This window comes from Hippoglossus hippoglossus, chromosome 3 (genome assembly GCF_009819705.1).
Source record: "Hippoglossus hippoglossus isolate fHipHip1 chromosome 3, fHipHip1.pri, whole genome shotgun sequence".
Taxonomy (NCBI): domain Eukaryota; kingdom Metazoa; phylum Chordata; class Actinopteri; order Pleuronectiformes; family Pleuronectidae; genus Hippoglossus; species Hippoglossus hippoglossus.
This window is the reverse complement of record NC_047153.1, coordinates 1571871-1593199: the sequence shown is the minus strand read 5'-3', so window position 1 is coordinate 1593199 and position 21329 is coordinate 1571871. Positions and strand designations below refer to the sequence as shown.

The window sequence follows — 21329 nt, the reverse complement described above, 5'->3', positions numbered from 1 at the left end:
CAGATGATCTCTGCAAGTGGAAATCATTCTGACAATTTAAAGGAGAAACTGAGAAATAAACACAAAACATGTATTGTTTATTTTGTTATCAACAATTTATATTTTGTTTTGTTTGTGAAAATGTGAATTTGTGAAGTAACCAGTAAATAAAGCTTTCAGATAAATGTGGTGCAGGAAAAAGTTCAATCTTTCCCTCTGAAAAGTAAAATATGAAAATATAAATAAATACTTGTGTATCTATGTGTATATGTGTATGGAGCAGGATGGGATCATATATAATAGAGGTGAGGAAGAACTTGTTATTTTCCATCGCTGGTTAAATGGATTAAAAACAAATTATTATTGACAGAGCTCAGATTTTAGTTTGTGTCATTTTGATGTTCATACACTGTCAACTTTATTTAATATTATTCATCCTAAATATTACATTCTTATGTGAAATTTAACACTGAATTAATTTTAAAATGACTGATTTTGATTCGCAGGACGTTGGTGTGATTCACCTGTGATACAATAGACGATCTTTGGTGCACAGCGGAAGTGGATGACGTCTTCACCTGCAGGCTGACGTCATTACCTTCTATCTTTTTACAATAATATTTTTGTAGGATTGTGCAATTATTTGAAATGTTTTTTATATTTTGTACATTTGTATATATTGGTGTATATCATTGTATATGTATTATCTTGTCGTGTAGCTGAGGATTCAGGGATTTGAAGCGGATCCGTTTTCAGAACCACTTCATGTTAAATCATCACAGCTCAGACTGAGAAGATACATGAATACATAAAACGATATGAAATAAAAAATATGAATCATTTTAATTTCAGCCAATTAAAGACTTTAACTTTAGGAAGATGAAATAAATAAATTTAAATCAAAGAAATTAAATGACGGGCACATCCTCTGTGCTGCCTTCAGGAGCACTCAGGAATCTTTCGTGACGCCATAAAACATGATTTTTGACCCTCTCTATTGATAAATTCAGTTTTATATATAATTGTCTGGTATGTATGATGAAGTAAATGTGACCCACGGAGGTGATTTCAGTGGGAATTCCACTTTCTTCCGTTTGAAGCAGATATTTGAATAGAAGGTTATGTTTTACGATGAGCACCTGAACGCATCAGGCTGCTCCCTGCATCTCCTCCTCTGCAGCTCAGAGTCCGAGACGACCAGGACCAGGATCATACCCGGACCACGACCAGGATCACAACAGGACGCGGACCAGGACCAGGATCACATCCGGACCAGCACCAGGATCACATCCGGACCAGGACCAGGTTCATACCCGGACCAGGATAACACCTGGAACAGGAGGATTAAACCCAGACCAGGAGGATTAAACCCAGACCAGGAGGATTAAACCCAGACCAGGAGGATTAGATCCAGACCAGGAGCGGATGTGTGAGGACCAGCTGATGGATGGTCTGAGATCAGCGGGGGGCCAGTGAGATGCAGCGGTGTGATGCAGCGGTGTGATGGGACAATTAGTCCAGCACGATGGGAAACAAACAGACAACCTTCACCGACGAGCAGCTGGAGGCTTATCAGGTGACTGCATTAGATTAGACCCAGTTTACACATATTACACTGTGTTCACACACAATACACAGACTACACACACAGATCACACCGTGTTTACATATACTACATAGATTACATAGATTACACTTTGGTTACACAGATAACACAGATTACACAGTGTTTATATATATATTACCTAGATTACACCCAGTTTACACAGATAACACAGAGTTTACACAGTTTAGACAGATTACACCGTGTTAACATATATTACATAAAATTACATAAATTACACCATGTAAACACAGATTACACAGTTTACACAGATTACATAGATTACACCGCGTTTACACAGATTACACTGTGTTCACACACAATACACAGACTACACCCAGTTACACAGATCACACCGTGTTTACATATATTACATAAAATTACATAAATTACACCATGTAAACACAGATTACACAATTCACACAGATTACACAGATTACACTGTGTTTACATATAATACACAGATTACACTGTGTTTACATATAATACACAGATTACACCGTGTTAAAGTTAGATATATTACACTGTGTTTACACAAATTACACCATGTTTACACAGATTAAACAGTTTTTATATAGATTACACAGATAACATAGATTACAATTTGAACACGGGTCAGTCCCAAAAACACAATCAAATCCATCTAATCAGAGAAACATCTAAATAACAATCTACGATTGGTCAGAGGATATAGATTAGAGATCCAAACAGATTATAACAGATTAGATTAGAGCAAATCAGATTAGAATAGGACAGAGGAGAACGGAATGGATTAGAGCAGAACAAATTACATTAGAACCTAACAGACTAGAGACCAGATTAGAACAGGACATATTCCAACAGAACAGATTAGAACAAAACAGTTTAGATTAGAACATGATAGATTAGGACAGAACAGAAGAGACCAGAGCAGATTAGCACAGATTAGAAGAGAACACAAGAGATGAGAACATTTTAGCAGAGACAGTGTCTGATTGGCTGAGCTCCAGTCTCTCGACATCCTGATGTTGACTGATGATGTGAAAGAAGACCCTCCCTGAGGATCAGCTGCTCTGTGACTCACTGTGGCTCCATCACCTCCATCTGTTTGTTTACATGTTTGTTTACATGTTTGTTTACATGTTTGTTTATAGGACTGCACCTTCTTCACCCGGAAAGAAATCCTGCGGTAAGTTATCAACATGTTCATCTCACAAATCTCACAAACACCATCACCACAGAGACGACTACATCTGTTACTGGAGGGAGGCTGATGGAGGCTGGTGGACAGAACAGGAGCTGATCACAGTCAGTTCAGATGCTTTTATTGTGACAGAACAGGAGCTGATCACAGTCAGTTCAGATGCTTTTATTGTGACAGAACAGGAGCTGATCACAGTCAGTTCAGATGCTTTTATTGTGACAGAACAGGAGCTGATCACAGTCAGTTCAGATGCTTTTATTGTGACAAAACAGGAGCTGATCACAGTCAGTTCAGATGCTTTTATTGTGACAGAACAGGAGCTGATCACAGTCAGTTCAGCTCATTTTATTTTGACAGTCTGACTCATGTAACAGTTGTATGTTGTGTCACATGATCTCTCCGTCCTCTGCAGGTTACATGGCAGATATCGTGAACTGGCTCCACACTTAGTTCCTCTGGATTACACCAACAACCCCGACATCAGAGTTCCTCTGACGCTCATCATCACTATGCCTGAGCTGAAGGTAGAGCTGTCAGTCCGCCCACAGCGCCACCTGCTGACGAGTCTGAGAGACGCATTCTGTTCACTGCTGGTGTTTCAACATGTTTTTAATTCAAACACGTTTGGTCCAATCACTGGTCTCCTCTCACATGACGACTGTTTTGAACCCAATTCATGCGTCTGCGTTGAAGCTACGTCGTAGACGTGTATCCTTCACAGAGTCCTACGCTGTACCCTGACATGCACCTCCCCAAAACTGTAACTACAGGTCGAGGCGACGCAGAGCACAAGAGCTGTGATTGGTCCTCTTGGTAGCGTCACATTTCAGCGACATATTTGAATTGAGTTGAAGGAACAAACAAGGACGACGTCTTTCTTTTCTTCGTGCGTACCGAGGACGTAGCTTCGACGCAGAAGTGTGAATTAGCCTCTACACACAACAAGACGTCAAATGTCACACAACAGTTTCAGACTCAGTCGTCACAGCATCAACGTTGTTTAAAGATCAAACACACTTGACTCTGGACATTTTCTGGCGTTTTTGTCTTTTACATATGAAGAAGCAGCAGGAGATTGTCCGGGTCCGACTCGTTCACAACAACAGTAAAATGTGGAAAACATTCAGGCGAGAGGTTTAACGCATCTACATTATTATTATCGTTACTTTTGTTGTACATGTGAACCGAGAAAATTTGTGTCAACGTTCACATGTACGACTTCACTCAGGGTCAGTGTTTATAAATGAGGCTGATTTTAGGTCAAACAGGAAGTTTATTTGATTGTTTGCCAGATTCGTACAACTTAAACAGATTTATTAATTGTTATTGTGTGTGTGTGTGTGTGTGTGTGTGTGTGTGTGTGTGTGTGTGTGTGTGTGTGTGTGTGTGTGTGTGTGTTTGCTCTGACAGGAGAATCCGTTCAGAGACAGAATCGTGGAGACGTTCTCCGAGGACGGACAGGGGAACCTGAGCTTCAATGACTTTGTGGACATGTTCTCTGCTCTGTGTGAAACGTCGCCCAGAGAACTCAAGAACATTTACGCCTTCAAGATCTACGGTAACAATCTGCACATGTTGTCTGACCGAGCGTCTCACGTCACTGTGGAAGGTCCCTCATCTTCTTCTGCCTCTTCTCCAGACTATAACAGGGACAACTTCATCTGCAAGGAGGACCTGGAGAAGACTCTGAACAAGCTGACCAAAGGAGAGCTGACGCCGGAGGAGGTGACGCTGGTGTGTGACAAAGCCATCGAGGAGGCCGACCTCGACGGAGACAGGAAACTGTCCTTTGCCGATTTCGAGAACATGATCTCGAAGGCTCCAGACTTCCTCAGGTACGAAGGTTGTTTTTCATTTGACGCTCATTTGTCGGGATCGTTATTATAAAGCTGCAGTTTTCATCAGTAACAATGTGTGTGTGTGTGTGTGTGTGTGTGTGTGTGTGTGTGTGTGTGTGTGTGTCTGTTGGGGGGGGGGGGGGGTCAGCTGAGTCCTCACCACTGAACCAACAGAGCATCTCGATCAAACTCGTTTTACTGCAGACGATTCAGCACACTTTCATTCCTCCGCCCAAACCAAGCAGAAAGAACTGAGGGGTGGGGGGTGGTGGGGGGGGTTCAGTCGTAAAACTGTCCATCATACTCAACCACAGATTAGCTGGAGACGAGGCTCTTGTTGCCATGGCAACCATGTGAGATAACGTGTGCGCTGCAGGTCACAGTCTCCTTGGTGTGTGTGTGTGTGTGTGTGTGTGTGTGTAGTGTGTGTAGTTTGTGTGTGTGTGTGTGTGTGTGTGTGTGTGTGTGTGTGTGTGTGTCATTATCTCGCAAGGGGTGGGGAGGCAGGGGGGGGGAGGCAGGGGGGGGGAGCCATTCCCTGCTGACTTTTCGGACAAGAGGGCGGAGGCTAAACATGGACAGGTCGTAACAAGAAATATAAAATATGAAATATAGTGATGTCAGCATGAACAGGTGGATTTCTAAAAAAATGATAAAAGTGAAACAGTGACTCAGTTGTTGTGACAGGGGGAGTGAGGGGCTGAGGGGGTGAGGGGGGTTAGGGGCTGAGGGGGATGAGGGGGTGAGGGGGTGAGGGGGGTTAGGGGCTGAGGGGGATGAGGGGGTGAGGGGGGTTGGGGGCTGAGGGGGATGAGGGGCTGAGGGGGATGAGGGGGTGAGAGGCTGAGGGGGTGAGGGGGGTGAGGGGGATGAGGGGGTGAGAGGCTGAGGGGGTGAGGGGGGTGAGGGGGTGAGGGGGGTTGGGGGCTGAGGGGGATGAGGGGGTGAGAGGCTGAGGGGGTGAGGGGGGTGAGGGGGTGAGGGGGGTTAGGGGGTGAGGGAGGTTGGGGGGTGAGGGGCTGAGGGAGGTGAGGGGGTGAGGGGGATGAGGGGCTGAGGGGGTGAGGGGGTGAGAGGCTGAGGGGGTGAGGGGGGTTGGGGGTGAGGGGCTGAGGGGGATGAGGGGGTGAGGGGGCTGAGGGGGTGAGGGGCTGAGGGGGGTGAGGGGGTGAGGGGCTGAGGGAGGTGAGGGGGGTTGGGGGGTGAGGGGCTGAGGGGGTGAGGGGGGTTGGGGGGTGAGGGGCTGAGGGGGATGAGGGGGTGAGGGGGCTGAGGGGGTGAGAGGCTGAGGGGGTGAGGGGGTGAGGGGGATGAGGGGATGAGGGGGTGAGGGAGGTGAGGGGGTGAGGGAGGTGAGGGGGTGAGGGGGTGAGGGGGCTGAGGGGGTGAGAGGCTGAGGGGGTGAGGGGGTGAGGGAGGTGAGGGGGGGTGAGGGGGTGAGGGAGGTGAGAGGGTGAGGGAGGTGAGGGGGGGTGAGGGGGTGAGGGAGGTGAGAGGCTGAGGGGGATGAGGAGGTGAGGGGGTGAGGGAGGTGAGGGGGTGAGGGAGGTGAGGGGGGGTGAGGGGGTGAGGGAGGTGAGAGGGTGAGGGAGGTGAGGGGGGGTGAGGGGGTGAGGGGGTGAGGGAGGTGAGGGGGGGTGAGGAGGTGAGGAGGTGAGGGGGTGAGGGAGGTGAGGGGGTGAGGGGGTGAGGGGGGCTCTGGATCTAACATCACGTGTCATCTTCTCTCTGCAGCAACTTTCACATACGAATATGATGCTACAGAGGAGAGATGCCTCACCCCCCCTCAGTGCCTGTCCTCTCTATCACCTGTGGAGAGACGTCCTCCAGACGTCCTCCAGACGTCCTTCAGCAGGAAACGAGGCCGGACTCAGGTCTGGTCTCTGGTGAATACAGATCAACAGTTTGTGCATGAAACTTTTCTCTTCGTTAAATTCTGAGCAAGGACAAGCAGATCTGATCCAGGAGAGCGTCTCTGAGGTCGGACGTCTCCTGTGGACATGTGGACACACAACAGGGCTTCTCTGACTCCAGTGCTTTGACAGAGACTTTTTGAAAAGCACACCTTTAAAGGGCAAACAGTGAAGAGCTATGCAATCTTTCCTCATGACGTGCATGTTGTAAATCGCTTGTAGCTGCAGCAACTTTCTACGCGTGGTGTCGTGAGCGTTGTGATGCACAATGACAATCATAGTAACCTGTAGATCAGCTGATGGAAGGGCTCTGTCGTCTCACCTGTAACAAACCTGATCGAACAGCTCATCAACACTGACCTTTTCTGGCTCCGCTCAAATAAAAGATTTTTCTGTGGCTTCACGACGACTCTTATCTTCTCTTACAGGAAATAAATTCTCCTGATGAAACTGAGACAAATCCTGGACTTTTATTTTACAAAGCAGGTGCGAGGAGCTGGATCCATAGAGCTGCAGTCACTCTTCTACTGTGATATTATGCTGCTCCGCTGCCTCCAGACAAACGTGTCGTGTTTCCGTCTCTGCAGACGGATCGATCTCCTCTGTCTCCTGACACGTCCATGAATTCTCAGCTTCAGTTTCACGTGAATGCGATTAGAGCCACTTCACTGTTTATATAAAGACAAAGAAACGCTCGGTGTCGTATCTGATGACATTTAAAACCTCAACACAGCTGACGATGCAATACGGAGTCCGTCCAATCATCAGGCAGCAATCACTTCAAATGCTCCAATCACAGGACACCACCTGCAGCCCGTGTGTGTGTATTTGTGTGTGTGTGTGTGTGTGTGTGTCTGTGTGTGTGTGTGTGTGTGTGTGTGTGTTTATCTTTCTTGCTTTTGTGGTGAAACAGCACAAACCTCCTGGGCCTCTGGTTTGTTGTGTTACACTCACCTCTGGTGGTCAGAGACGGGACTGTCCCAAAAATAACGAAAAGTGAAGAATAAAACAATTAAGATTCATTAAAGAGAAACAAGTATCAGGTCTTTTTGAATAAACTTGTAACTTAATGAATTTGAAGTAGAAAAATTATTTCCTGCTGAGCTGCCGAATTTGAAGAAAATACATTTTGAAGACAGCTGAACCTGAGCTGAAATAGTTGAATAGTTTGAAAAGAAAAACCTGCTGAGTCAAGTAGAGGACGAGGAAGATCAAGACTGAACCAGAGAAGCTGAGGATTGAAATGAATCAACTGAAGAAAAATTAAAAAGATTGAGCCTGAAGGACGCATCAGAAAAAGATCATCAGAATCAAAACATGGAAAGTTTGATATTTGAAACGTGATATCTTTGATAACATGACACAGCAGCAGTCGTGATATAAAACCAATCACATTTCGCTCCTTGAGGAAAAGTCTGACGTTCAGAAGACGACGTGTCGGTGGAACAAAAAGCTGCTTCACTGTGATAAGAGCTTCAGGAGCAGGGAGGTCAAAGGTCGTGAGTCAGTGGTTGTGTCTGAAATCCTCCACTAACTGTTCCCTACTTCACTATATCGTGACTTCTATATAAAGAACTATATAATGAGCTCATTGAGAAAAGAGAGAAACGCTTTCTGACACTACTCGGGTCATCTTCTCTGCTCCGGCAATGACGTCGTTGTCGCAGGATTATGATGAACAACAACAACGTGAGCCAGTGGAAAATATAAATATGGTATAAAGTCACTCGTTAGTGACAATCGATGGAAGTCTACTTTTCACAATGCATTGTGGGAAACAATGATGTTTAAAAACTTTGGTTTTGGACACAGCCAGTGTCTGTGGACACAGAGCAGGTGGCAGCGCACGGTTCCAGCTGAGCTGATGTAATGAGGTCAACAAGATGCTGGACTGTCAGCTCATGAAGAGCTGGAGAGTTTGTGATGAACTCAGTGAACCTCTGACTTCATCAAACACAGAAATACTCACTCTGTGTTTGTCAGATTTCAATTTCCTCCACATCTTGGCCTGTAGCTGTTAGCCTAGCTTAGCACAAAGACTGGAACCATGGGGAAACCTGCTCGACGAGACGTTAATGATGTCATCAAGCAGCAGCTTGGGAACCTCGAGGACACGTCAACACGTCTGTGAGAAAAAGACAGAAGTTAAACATCAGCTGTTTTCAGACATGAACTCTGGAAAATGTCCTGAAAATAGTGTCTGGACATTTTCTGGAGTTAGTGTTTCTCACGTGAAGAAGCAGCAGGAGTTGTTTTCCCACAGAGATCTGAACAATGTCAGTTATTTCCACCAGTTGGCTGAGAGCGGCCAGTGGAGCGGGGGGGGGGGGTCCTCGATGGACTCGTCTCACCTCGCTCCTGATGGAGACGACTTCCTGGGTTTATTCTGTGGTTCATCATAACTGCTGCTGGACCAGATCCACCACAGACCAGATGTGTTCTTGTGATCACGTGTGTTGTGACTGGAGCTGAACCCTGAAGCTCTGTAACAATCACACAACCCAAAGCTCAGCGTGTGATTGGTTGTCTCCAGATGTCTCACTGTGGAAGACATGGAGAGATGCTCAGGGTCAAAGGTCGCGTGGTCTCTTCTTCTGTGGTGGATGATGACGAGCGACCCTCAGGCCCCTGGCAGCAGTTCAGTCAGCGAGTAAACAAGATGAAACCACAGAAGAAGAAAAACCAAGAACAGCTGCTCCTGTGAACACACAATGACACAACATACAATACAAAACACACAACAACACACAACACAACTTACAATACACAACACACAATATTACACAACAAAACACAACAACAGCAACAACAACACAAAAGAACAACCAAACAACATTGAAAACAAAACACACAACAACACAGAACAAAAACACAATTGAACACAACAAAAAGTAATTTTCACTCTTGTCATTTTATAAACAGTTAAGATGTGTGTGTGTGTGTGTGTGTGTCTCACTTCCATTGTGTTGCATTGGGTTCAACACTTGAACACACATCATCATAATAATTAAGACAGAACATTAAAACAGCTTGAGGCCCCCTGAGGGCCCCTGAGGCCCCCTGAGGCCCCCTGAGTGCCCCTGAGGCCCCCTGAGGCCCCCTGAGGCCCCCTGAGGGCCCCTGAGTGCCCCTGAGGGTCCGGGGCCTCCACCAGCACCAACAACCACAGAGAAGTCGAAAAGTGAAAAAAGTTGAGTTTATTTCTATCAAAGAAAAAACATCTTACATATTTTTTTTTGTTGTTTTTTTACGTTTTCATACAAAATTCACAGTTTGAGTGAAAAGACGTCATAAATATTTCGGTTGAAAACAAAAAGTGAGATGATGCTTAATTCACAGACGTGAGAAACACAACACGCTCACCGAACGTGGGACAAATGTTCCAGAAACATTCATGACGCACGTTAACGAACACGTCTGAACTGTGAAAACATCTTTTTGAAAACAACGACAGTTGAAGTTTGGATTTTGTTGAATTCGTCACAGATGAACAAACAAATCATACTTTTAATCACAGACATGAAACTTCCTGAATCTGAAGAAGAAACTGGATTTCACAGAGAAACTATCGAAGAAAATGTATTTCCACAAAGCAAAAGTTCATTTTCAGACTGAAATTATTATGATTATTATTATTTGTGATGGTGCAAAAATTTGACTTAATGTTGTTTTTACATGTGACACTTGAGATAAAACAATAAAAAACTGGAAGTTACAAATATTTACATACAATGTTTTCAAACTGCTCATCGATAACATGGTGATCAGATTTAATGACCACACAGTAAAAACGTGTCTTTTATTTTAAACCACAACAGTACATGGAAATGTTTAGACGGTACAATAGGAAAATAACTCAGACCTGATTGGATGAAGCAGATCATGTGATCACTGGTTGATTGTTTTTTATTCACAGACGAGTAAAAATCAAAGATTAGCGTGAGTATAATTTGGTTGTGCAAGTATAAAACATGTCAGACCTACCGTGTACTTTTGTTTTGAAAGGATTGACTCTGCACTTCCTGTGATGCAGGAAATACGCTGGCTGATGGACAGGTCACTACAGCAGCTGGTTTCACTGAGCGCGCTTGTTTCACAGTCTCTCGCCACCCGGGAGGAGTTAGTACGCTTTGTGCACGACCCCTCCCATCGATGACCAAGATCTGCTCAGAAGTTCCATCATCAGTAATGATGATCCACTGTTTGCTCTGAATAATCGATAAATAATCATAAATAATAATAATGAAGCCTTGACGTCGACTTTAATCTCGACTTAATCCTGAGTTACACTCATGGAGGTTTGGTTCTCCGCGGCTAACGCTAAACCTTTACGTCACATGAGCACCTCCACGCTCCTCATGGGCCCCTCAAGACGACGCACACATTTGTGTTGTTGTGTTGTTGTGTTGTTGTGTTGTTGTGAAGTGGTGAAGTATTGTCACAGTTAAAGGGTCAAACTGTGGAGTTCATTCTCAGAACCAACAGGGGGCAGTGAGTCGGGGAGTTCGCTCAGATCTTAAATCTAAATCTAAGTCTTTGGTCCCGTAGGCCGATCAGATGCTAAAGGGACTCACTGTCGCCTCTTGAGGCACAAAGTGGTATTACGAGAGGAGATCGCTGGTTAGCATGCTAACTCCAGTAGAGCTAACGTGGATTTGAACTTTGTTAGAGACCATCTGAGCGGAGTCGGAGCTGTGTGTTGGGGTGGACTGGTGCACGACTGTAAACTGACAGTGTCACTGCGCTGAACACGTTTAGTGAGAAGTGACGGTAACAAGCTCAAAGTGAAGCTGAAAGTGAAAAACAAACTACATAAATAATATAAGTGTGAGATATTGTTTCCTTCAGCTTCTCGGACAGAGTCGTGTGCCGGTTTGTTTCTGCGTGAAAACGAGCTGCTGTAGCGTCAGGTCCTCGCTGCTGTAGCGTCAGGTCCTCGCTGCTGATCCCCCATCGTTCTGTGATGAAGGCACGTGACGTCAGTGCACAGTACAGGTGAAGTGTTCTCTGATCGACCTACACTGACCCTGCCCACTCGCCAGTGTCAGTACCATCCACACGGGGGCGTCACAGGGCCAGACATTACAGAAACTAAAATAAACAATGTTGGTGCATCACTATGATCCTTTCAACAGTTTGAACAACACATAGATGTACATGTTACAGCTGTGAGAAGTGGTCCTCTAGTTGTTTCTACCACAGCTACTTGAGTTTCTCCTCCTCGTTGTTGTTGTTGTTGTTGTTGTTGTTGTTGTTGTTGTTGTGGAGGCTGAGGTTCAGGTCGAAGCTCGACTGCTTCCTCAGGGTGTGCGGCACCAGCTTCTTCTTCACAAACAGTTTCTGGAGGAAGCGGTTGCTGATGCTGGAGGGGCAGTAGCTGTGGATGAAGTACATGAGCCCCACGCCGGGTCCCGCGAAGTAACGCACCTGGGGCTGTGGCGACAGCAGCGCCTGGACGATGGCGTCGACGACAGGGGTCAGGTCGGGGTTGGCGTGGCTGGCGTAGCTCTGGAACAACTCCTTGGTCTCGGTCACGTAGTCCTCGCCGTACTCCTCGAGCAGCGCTGGAGACAGACCCTGCAGCAGCTGTTTGTGCTGCTTCTCCCAGTACGCCTGGTTAATGGACTGACCTGCGGAGACAAGAGTTTCAAGTCAACACAGGGTCAAGAGTAAAATGAAAGGAGAACTGGAGAACTAGTGCCACCTACTGGTTACCTCCATGAACTGATTCCTAATATTCACTGAACAGCAGCCGATGAAACGAGCAAAAATTCATTCCGCTTTATTTTGGTGATTTTCAGAAGCTTACTTTAAAAAGTACGACATGTTGACGACCTCAAGATGTTCCTGAGGGTGTTTGTGGGTAATGTAGTTTTCCGGTCGTGTGGAGTACAAATACAGTAAAGGCTGAACCAAAGAATGAGCTGCAGGTTTTTATGTCTGATCTTCAGATATAAGACGTTTTCAGGCTGCAGCAGAACAGATGTTCCCAGAGAAACGTTTTAACTGTGGAGCAGAGAGACTTTGAATCATATTTATAATAAAACCTTTGTGTCAGTCTGTTTTTTCAGCTGATCTATATGAGCACAGATTGTTCAGCATGGTGTCAACACATTGACTCGGTGGCTCGTCGTTACAGAATTGATAACAATCTCCTCACTCATCTAACACCTGAGATCCATCCTGTTTCCTGAGATAATAAATCAACCAGCCCCAGATTCTCCCAGGGTCTTTCAGAGCGTTGTCATAGATAAACATATGTTATTATTGGAGTTTTTCCAAAGCTTCGACTGTGATCATCAGTAAAAGGATGATAATAAGCAGCCCTGTCAGCACCTTCAATAAAGTTGAATTGGTTTGGATTAAGTTGTTGTTAGAAACTTTTTCCCATTTTTCTAAACAAAGGTTTCACTCATCAACAACCACGTCAGAGCTGTGAGTGCATGTGCTGACAGGAAGCGTCTCTGGATGTGATGAAATGTTTAAAACTCTTCCTCTGTTGTGAAATCTCCGGCCGACCACAAAAATCCCACTTTCATCTCGAAGTGTCTTATCTAACACTACAAAGCTAATGTTTGAATGAGCAGCTGTGTTTGTGCTGGTCTACAGGAAACATCTGTATTTGTAGATAATTCAAAGTTAAGTAAAAGTCTGACAGTACTGACTTTGAATTAATTATTTAGATGTTTGAACTTCAACATGCGGCTCTGGTTGTGGTGTTGATATCTGTTCTTTATCTCGAGGTTATAAAGCGACTCTGATGAACAGACGTGTCCTGAACACAACTGCAGCACAGACAGAATTCTCTTTTCAAACCCGCAGCAGCAATGAAACCAGAGCAGAGGGAAACTTTTCTACTGGCTCTGCTCACGTTCATCCATCTGCTGCTGATTCAAAATCACACGTCAGCAATTTGTACTTAGTGTGTATGAAAACAGATGGTCCATCCCACATGGGGAGAATATTTTCCTCAGCAGGAGGCCGTCATCATGTTCAACATGAGACCAAACCACAAAACACCAAGAGGAGAAATGAGGATGTTCATGTTGGTGATGCTCTCAGTGTTTCTGCTGAATCCATCCAACTAACATGTGGAGGATGAGCGCAGCAGCTCTGTGCACTGAACACCTGCACCAGTGAGACTGGGTGCTACTGGTGACACAACTGGGAACGAGCCAATCATTGCTCAGCATATTAGACACGGCTAATGTCAATGGTCTGCTCCTTCGAGTCAGAGTCCAGGTTTCACCTCAACTCCTGCAGATGAGTCTCACCTGTCTTGAGGGGCAAATGGTTTGTCTGTGTGTGTCTGTGTGAGAGTGTGTGTGTGTGTGTTACCTGTCTTGTACGAGGACGGCAGGATGGTGGACACCTGAACTCCCCAGGGCTCCAGCTCGTGTCGCAGAGTGGCAATGAGGAGGTTGAGAGCTGCTTTTGACGCTCCGTACGCTGCCAGACACGGAAACGGCTGATCGCCTGAAACACATGATCACGACATCGAAGATGATGACATCATGATGACACAATGACCCTTCAACATGTGTGTTGTTGTGTGTCTGTTTTCAGGTCGAACTCCTGTTTCATTTATGTCTGAGCTCTTTTCCTCTCGACCGCATGTGAGGACAAAACCAAAGCTCTGCGAACAATCGAACATGAAATCTGCTGCTGAGCATGGTGTTTCTGTCGGGCGGGGGGGAAGCTTGTGATTGATTTGGTTGCACTCTGATGTTTTGGCGGGACGACAGCAAACATGCGGCGGAGAGACGAGCAGCAGCTCTTTGGCACTTTGGACACAGCAGTCAATTCATCTGTGGTTCCTCTGTTCTGGAACATTCAGTCAGGATTTATTACAGCATCTGTGTGTGTGTGTGTGTGTGTGTGTGTGTGTGTGTGTGTGTGTGTGTGTGTGTGTGTGAGTGTGACCCTCACCGGCGGGGCTGGAGATGGTGATGATGCGACCTTTGGCCTGTCGCAGCAGCGGCAGGAAGCTCTTGGTGACGCTCAGAGTGCCGAAGAAGTTGACCTCCATGCAGCCACGGAAGTTTGACATCAACGACAGCTCGGCGTCTCCGAAGTTCACACACACTCCAGCGTTGTTCACCAGCGCCCACAGACCTGCACAACACACACACACACACACGCACGCACACGCACACACACACACACACACACACACACACACACACACACACACACACACAAAGATCATACATCTGTCGCGTGAACTGAAGATTCACATGTTGTCGAATAACATTTAAGAAGATTTCTATGGAGCTAAATTCAACAAACAAACAAAACATGTTTTACTAATTCACTTGGAAACACAGAGATTTATCACAAAACACACCTGACAAACTAATGCACTACATATTTCTAATAAATAATACTTCAGAAACAGATAGTCGTAGTATAGTACAAAAACATTCATCCCACAAGTACAAAAAAATATTTTTAAAAGTATAAAAAATATATCCCATTAAGTACAAAAAAAGATATTCTACAAGAAAAACAAAAAAAATGTCACGTGACTTTTGTCGTGATTTTTCCACCGTTGTGTCACACTGACGATTTTCTCACAAATGTCCTGAGTAATTCTCCCTCCAGGCCACAACAGCAGGTGGCGCTGTGAGCCAATTCACAGGCACCAGGAGGTCAAGGGTCAAGAGATTGAACCCGATTGAAAGACACGCGACGATCAGACACAATCAGACACAATCAGACACAATTAAACACGATTAAACACGCTCAGACACTGTGGACGAGCGGATGATGTCTCTGGCAGTGGAAGCTAAAAACACTAAAAGGCACTGAGGCAGGAGTCAAACCAGCCTCTAAATCAATCGTATGTGGTTCATGTTGAAACGGCCCAGAGCAGCAGACAAGAGACACTTTGGTGAATGGTGTTTTGTATTCGCAGACCACACCGTGGGTTTGCAAGTGAATGGCGGAGGATCAGTACAACATGTTCTGTTTGATTGTTATGTTTTGGCCTGGATTTAGCTCCATAGTGTTGACACCAGAACACACAAAACACACAATCAGTATGAGACTGGAGCTCGGCATCATCTCAACATCGCAGAGAGAAGATCAGAGACAGGAAGTCATCCAGTGAGAACTCGAACCGGACGTTAACCTGTCACATCACAGCAGCGGCAAGTTTCCTGAAAACTCATCAGAGTCACGAAATCATCATCGTCCAGCAGGTTTCACTGACGCCACGGCAACAACTCAGTGCTTCACTCAGGTACATTTATACACATATAGATGCTGCTTTACTGGAGCATGAACACAGTCACTTAAGGACAACACACCCACACACACACACCCACACACCCACACCCACACACACACACACACACACACACACAGTGAGGTCATCTGTCAGCGGCTCACCTACAATCTCTTTATCTTTTACGAGTCTCTGTGGGAGCTTTGCTTTTTATGGTGTTAATTTCCTGTCAAGAATTTAACAACCACAACACGTTTTACAAATGACCCACATTACACCAACTAACACACATACAACACACCACCATGTGATCTAGAGCCTTCAGCCACTCTGCTCTGGAACCCCCCCCCAATCAACAAACACACAAAATCATCAACACACACACACCATGTTGTGTTTTACAACATTCAGCTCAGATTTCCAGGTTCTCCTCCAGCAGCAGCGTGTGTTTGAATCCAGATGATTTAAAGGATCCATTATGTCGACGATATGAGCTAATTCATTTTACCAGAGTTCGTATATATGTGTGTGTGAGTGAGTGAGTGTGTGTGTGTGTGTGTATTTTATCATCACATTATCAAACACACACACACACACACACACACACACACACACTGTTTGTATCCTTAAATGACTTGGTCTGGGAAACTGATTTCTGTTTGTGTAACATGAGACTCCTCTCTCTCTCTCCTCTCTCTCTCTCTCTCTCTCTCTCTCACTTCACCTCCTCTCTCTCTCTCTCTGTCTCTCTCTCTCTCTCTCTCTCTCTCTCTCTCTCTCTCTCTTACTTCACCTCCTCTCTCTCACTTCACCTCCTCTCTCTCTCTCTCTCTCTCTCTCTCACTTCACCTCCTCTCTCTCTCTCCTCTCTCTCTCTCCTCTCTCTCACTTCACCTCCTCTCTCTCTCTCCTCTCTCTCTCTCCTCTCTCTCACTTCACCTCCTCTCTCTCTCTCTCTCTCTCTCTCCTCTCTCTCACTTCACCTCCTCTCTCTCTCTCTTAAATCACTTCAAGCTGTTTACACTAGTTTCTTCGTCAGCTCTGCTAATGCACTTCAGTGAGTTCTTAGAAAACTGCAGGACACAATCCAACACATACATTCCTGCACAGCTCAGAGAACAAACACACACATGCACACACACAAACACACACAGGAGGAGTCACATGTTGTGCAAAACAGAATATGAAGCTTCACTTCAGATTGTGTCTTTACAGTAAAACTGAGGATGACCATGACTTTGCCTGAAAGCTCCAACATCTCATCACATGATCAGGCCGGGGAAAAGTCCAGGTGCAACATGGGAAGAGGTAAACCTCAATGTTAGCCTAGCTTAGCACAATGACTGGAAGCAGGGGGAAACAGTTAGCCTAGCTTAGCACAAAGACTGGAAGCAGGGTGAAACAGTTAGCCTAGCTTAGCACAAAGACTGGAGGAAGAAGAAAACTGTTAGCATAGCTTAAAACGAGCGGATACATTTAGCACAGCTTATGTGTCTTTTTGGTTTTTACCTCTGAGGCCCAGTTTGGCCTTGGTGTCGAGCAGGGCCTGGTCCACCTGCTGTGGCTGGGTGATGTCCACCTGGAGGAGGGTGAGGTGGGGCGAGCAGGTCCTCTGCAGCTCTCTGGCTCCCTCTCCTGACAGATCCAACACTGTGGCAAACACTTCAAAGCCCATGGAATCGAGACACTTCGCAGTCGCCTTCCCGAACCCAGAGTCACATCCTGCAGAGACACAGAGACCGAGTCAAGACCTCAACTTCCTCTGTCCTGAACCTACACAGGAGATGTGGACTGGGACTCTGGATGTAACTCTACAGATTACACCGATCACCGGATCATTATTATAATGAAAAACTGCTCGAGTCATCGTCCACACTGAGACATGCAGGGTTCAGGTGTGAGGTGAACGTCTCTGCTGACTTTCATTATGAGTCTGATGTTTGATGAGTGGAGGTTCAGGATGTGTCTGTGCTGCTGTCGATGTCTGAACATGTTTCACACACAGATCACCTCTGACAGAGTTTCTGTCTTTGGACTCATTCTCTGTGGAACTGTCTTTTCTACCTGAGCAGATTGTTGCAGACCTGACAGGTCCTGAGTCCGGATCAGGTCTGAAACAAGTTTAAGGGTAGCAGGTCTCGGGTTGACGACACAACAATAAAACTGTTGGTTCACTCTGAGATGGATTGTCTGAGAGAATCGTGATTAGCAGCTCAACGTGCAGAGGAACATTTCACATGTTTTCCCAGAAGTTCTCAGATAACCTGAGAAACTGCCGCCGTGGGGATCTGTCATGTACCCACAGCTCCCCCGGCTTCCCAGAAGTCCCAGCACCTACAACCTGATCCCCCGCGGTACTAGCTGTTCCGTTTGTTCTTTTGTGCAGCGGGTGCCTGAAAGAGCTCTGCTGGCGAGAGCGAGGAGTCGTTGGCTCGCTGCCTCACGCCGTGTCCTTGGAGGGTTTCCAGAGTCATGTCCCGAGAAGAAAGATAGAGTGAACGCTGGCTCCAGAAATAAATACCACAGCTCCGCTCTGTTACTAAAGAATCTCACGGAGAGCTGACAGACACTCAGAGCTGGGTTTCATTGTTGTGATCATTCAGCTGATAACTGTGTGTGTGTGTGTGTGTGTTATAAACCACAAACAATCATAGTGAAACATCAACTTTTCATTTCTGTTCCTTTTATTTTGGTGGGAGGTTGTTAAGTTCACATGGCGTCCTCTTTTGTCTCCGGTATATAAAGACGACCACTGACTGCGAGTTGACTGTTTATATAGACCATCAATGACTATATTGAAACAGCCTATGACTCTAAATAAACACACGTCTCCACTTTCCAAAAATGAACCCAAAATATTTCCGATACGAAGGCCGCCATCTTGTGTTTATGATGTCATGTGCATTCAGAGTCTTTCCCGCCCATGTATGTGCTCGGCCAATCAGGCGAGTCGGTCTCATCTGTCAATCATGACGTCTCAATCCGTTTTTATATTAAATAACTAATTAAATCCAAACTGATAAGAACTAATATTTATTTAACATTTACAGGAGGAGGGTTCCTGACTTATCCTGCAGCCAGCCACCAGGGGGAGATCAAGATGATTTGGCCTCACTTTTTGGAACTGTCATGTCGTCCATCCTTATTTAGTCTGTGGCATGTTACATCATCCTACTTTTGTCATCATTACAAAAGTCAATGATACTTCCTCTTCCTGTTCCTCTTGCTCTTCTTCTTCTTCTTCTTCTTCTTCTTCTTCTTCTTCTGCAGGTCTTCAGGGTGTTGGGGTGGGGGGGGGGGGACCACACACTGTCTGACATTCTTCATCCTGTTGACCTCTCACAGCACGCCTCTCTTTCTGCACTGAGGTCAACAGGAGTTAACTGTTTGACCGACAGGCGCTAACACCTCCTGCCCCTGTTGGTCCTCTCATGGGACGACTCGTGCCGACGGCACCGTCTACAGAGGAAATAGATCGTTAAAGCTGAGGAATCGTCTCTTTGAGCTGTGACAGTTTGAGGTTGTCTTTACGTGGCCGCTTTATCGATGCAGGAGACAGATCCAGCTCCGAGGAGGAATGTTCTTATGAAAGGGGGCCGCGGCCCCCTGGGGCCCCTCAGATGAAGAAATAAACATGAGTGTGTGCAGAGACAGCAGAGCACTGTGAGAGGCACGAGGTCAGAAACACACATCTGTCTCTGGGTGGAGGCTTCAACATCTGTCCACATAGCCTCCACTGTCAAACTGATCAGATCATTCACAGGTGGAGACAGGAAGGAGGTAGGAACACTTCAAAATAAAGGTTATAGAGCAATAAAAGCATTGATTATTAAACAAGAAGCAACAAAGGAGCAGTAAAATAAATTGAGAGAAAATAGGTTTCAGTTCAGTTCATCTGAGCTTCTACAGAACTGATCAGACGATATTTCACTTCCGTTCTCTTTGATCAGCAGCTGAGGTGAAAAGGTTAAAAAGACAAAGGTTTGAGTTGTGGTTTGTGCAGGAGGACGAACGTGAGACGTTGTTTGAAGACCCTCAGAGAGGAGGGAGGACAGGAACCTGTCAGCTCCTGTGGTCCAGAGGTCAGGACGTGTTTTTCACTCACCTGGAACTCATCACAGAACCATGTTTCATCTTAATCACTGCTGTCAGACCTCAACCTGTAAAACACACAGGAATGTAACCAGGACAGAGAGAGATGTGTGGGTCTCAATGGTTCAACACTCTGCAGGGGTCCTGGAGGAGTTCCACTGGTTCCAGTGGGTCCTTGAGAAGCTTCTGGAAAGGTTGAATCAGGATCTTGAGATCATTGTAGAGATTCTCAGGCTCCTGTAAGTATGTGTCTTGTTCTAGCGATGAGATCCTGATGATAAGCAGGTACAGTGTCCCATGGCGACTTGGGGAGGTTACAGGTTCCTTGAAGCTGTTCCATCTGTGTTTGAGGGGTCTCTTAACCTCCATAGGTTCTTGATGCAGTTCTAGCAGAGATCAGTTCTTCATGGAGAACCTGTCATTGTTCCTGAAGTGTCTTTGTTGAGGTGCCTGTGATGCTCACTGGTTCTATGGGTCTAAGTGACGCTCGTTGAAGAGAAGACATTCATGGGTTCTCTGTGGAGGTTCTCGTCTCCTCAATGAGGTTCTAGTTCACAGTGTCAGACTGAACCGGTGGAAAAACAGAAAAGAGAAGAAGACAGTGAAGTGACGGCTCAGCTCATTTTAGATCTGTAAACTCTGCAGTTCTCTGGCGACGATCGCCAAGTGTCCTGTTCCTGGACTATGTTTGGTCCTGGTCTGTAGACCATGACATGGAGCCACTACCTGCAGGGACAGACGGACAGACAGTCGGATCTGGAGCCTTGATGAGAGGAACGACAAGTTTGGTGGATCTGCCGTCACCAGAAACCATCACAGTTTGACGGACACCCTGTAGACGTTTGGATCCTTGAGCAACATTTTCCAGATCTCTGCTGCTGCTTGTTCTGTTGCATAAATGAGAAGTGATTTTCCCTGAGAACAACTCGAACATGGATCGTTGCTTCACCACTTGGAAACTCAGCAGAAACGAGCTGTCGTCCAACTGTGAGCAGAGGTCATGTGACGGAACAAGGTCGACCTGGGATTAACGAGGAGTCAGACGCTGATGATGATCTGACGACATGTTGGAAAACCATCAGAGAGCGAACTCATCAGCACTGATTGGTTCTGTGTTTACATGAAACTGAATCGGATGAAGTTTCTGCTGACACGGGGGGGGGGGGTGATGGTTTGGATATGAGAGAGAGAGAGAGATGAAGGAAAAGAAGAAAAGTGAAAATAAAATGTAAAACAGAAAAAAAGATAAAAATCCAGTCTTAAAGAACGAGAACGAAAAAGAGACGGAGAGAAGAGATAGCAAGAAAAAAGAGGAGGAATGAAAAGAAGAGTCAGATACAAACAGACGTGGCTCGACCTGTTTCTTCTTCTCTTGTTTCTTTTGGAGCAGTTTTCCTGCAGCTGTGTAACTGAAACCTTTGGACCCGACATCAGTGTCTCCTGAGGTTTAGCCCTGGAAAATGTCCGTCATCTTCCACTGATGGATGTCCAG

The 21329-nt window shown here is 45.8% G+C and overlaps 2 protein-coding genes and 1 long non-coding RNA gene across 5 annotated transcripts in view; 1 reads left to right on the top strand and 2 right to left on the bottom strand.

The window, feature by feature from the left end:
- The first annotated feature begins 1018 nt into the window (after window positions 1-1018).
- On the top strand, window positions 1019-6915 carry LOC117752456 (calcium and integrin-binding family member 2-like). 3 transcript variants are annotated; one of them, XM_034569776.1, is made up of 6 exons: window positions 1024-1555; window positions 2716-2750; window positions 3178-3289; window positions 4176-4323; window positions 4405-4608; window positions 4640-4770. In XM_034569776.1, exons 1-6 carry the CDS (start codon window positions 1505-1507, stop codon window positions 4753-4755), a joined length of 666 nt encoding a protein of 221 aa, XP_034425667.1. In that variant the 5' UTR covers window positions 1024-1504; the 3' UTR covers window positions 4756-4770. The 3 variants fall into 3 exon arrangements, with proteins under 3 accessions (XP_034425675.1, XP_034425667.1, XP_034425685.1); XM_034569794.1 differs by lacking the exon at window positions 4640-4770 and adding an exon at window positions 6338-6915 and having other exon boundaries at window positions 1038-1555; window positions 4405-4600; XM_034569784.1 differs by lacking the exon at window positions 2716-2750 and having other exon boundaries at window positions 1019-1555.
- A 4608-nt stretch (window positions 6916-11523) lies between these two features.
- The window catches only part of hsd11b2 (hydroxysteroid (11-beta) dehydrogenase 2), a 33074-nt gene continuing 23268 nt past the window's right edge, over window positions 11524-21329 (bottom strand). Inside the window, exons 3-6 of the mRNA XM_034569121.1 lie at window positions 17255-17467; window positions 14446-14631; window positions 13855-13992; window positions 11524-12146 (exon numbers count right to left, since the gene is read on the bottom strand). Of these exons, the coding sequence (XP_034425012.1) occupies window positions 11719-12146; window positions 13855-13992; window positions 14446-14631; window positions 17255-17467 (965 nt within the window). The 3' untranslated portion in view covers window positions 11524-11718. The remainder of the gene's footprint in view (window positions 12147-13854; window positions 13993-14445; window positions 14632-17254; window positions 17468-21329) is intronic.
- Window positions 20126-20962, bottom strand: LOC117752803. Its single transcript, XR_004612146.1, has 3 exons — window positions 20669-20962; window positions 20476-20631; window positions 20126-20372 (listed from the first exon to the last, which is right to left on the bottom strand). It is a non-coding gene; the product is annotated as an uncharacterized LOC117752803 (long non-coding RNA).

What these genes read in the sequence shown, in the direction of transcription:
- LOC117752456 (XM_034569784.1), top strand. Translation starts at nt 1,470, where the DNA reads ATGCAGCGGTGTGATGGGACAATTAGTCCAGCACGATGGGAAACAAAC. An exon ending in AGCAGCTGGAGGCTTATCAG is followed by an intron (nt 1,556 to 3,177) that starts GTGACTGCATTA and finishes CGTCCTCTGCAG; the next exon opens with GTTACATGGCAGATATCGTG. An exon ending in TCACTATGCCTGAGCTGAAG is followed by an intron (nt 3,290 to 4,175) that starts GTAGAGCTGTCA and finishes TTGCTCTGACAG; the next exon opens with GAGAATCCGTTCAGAGACAG.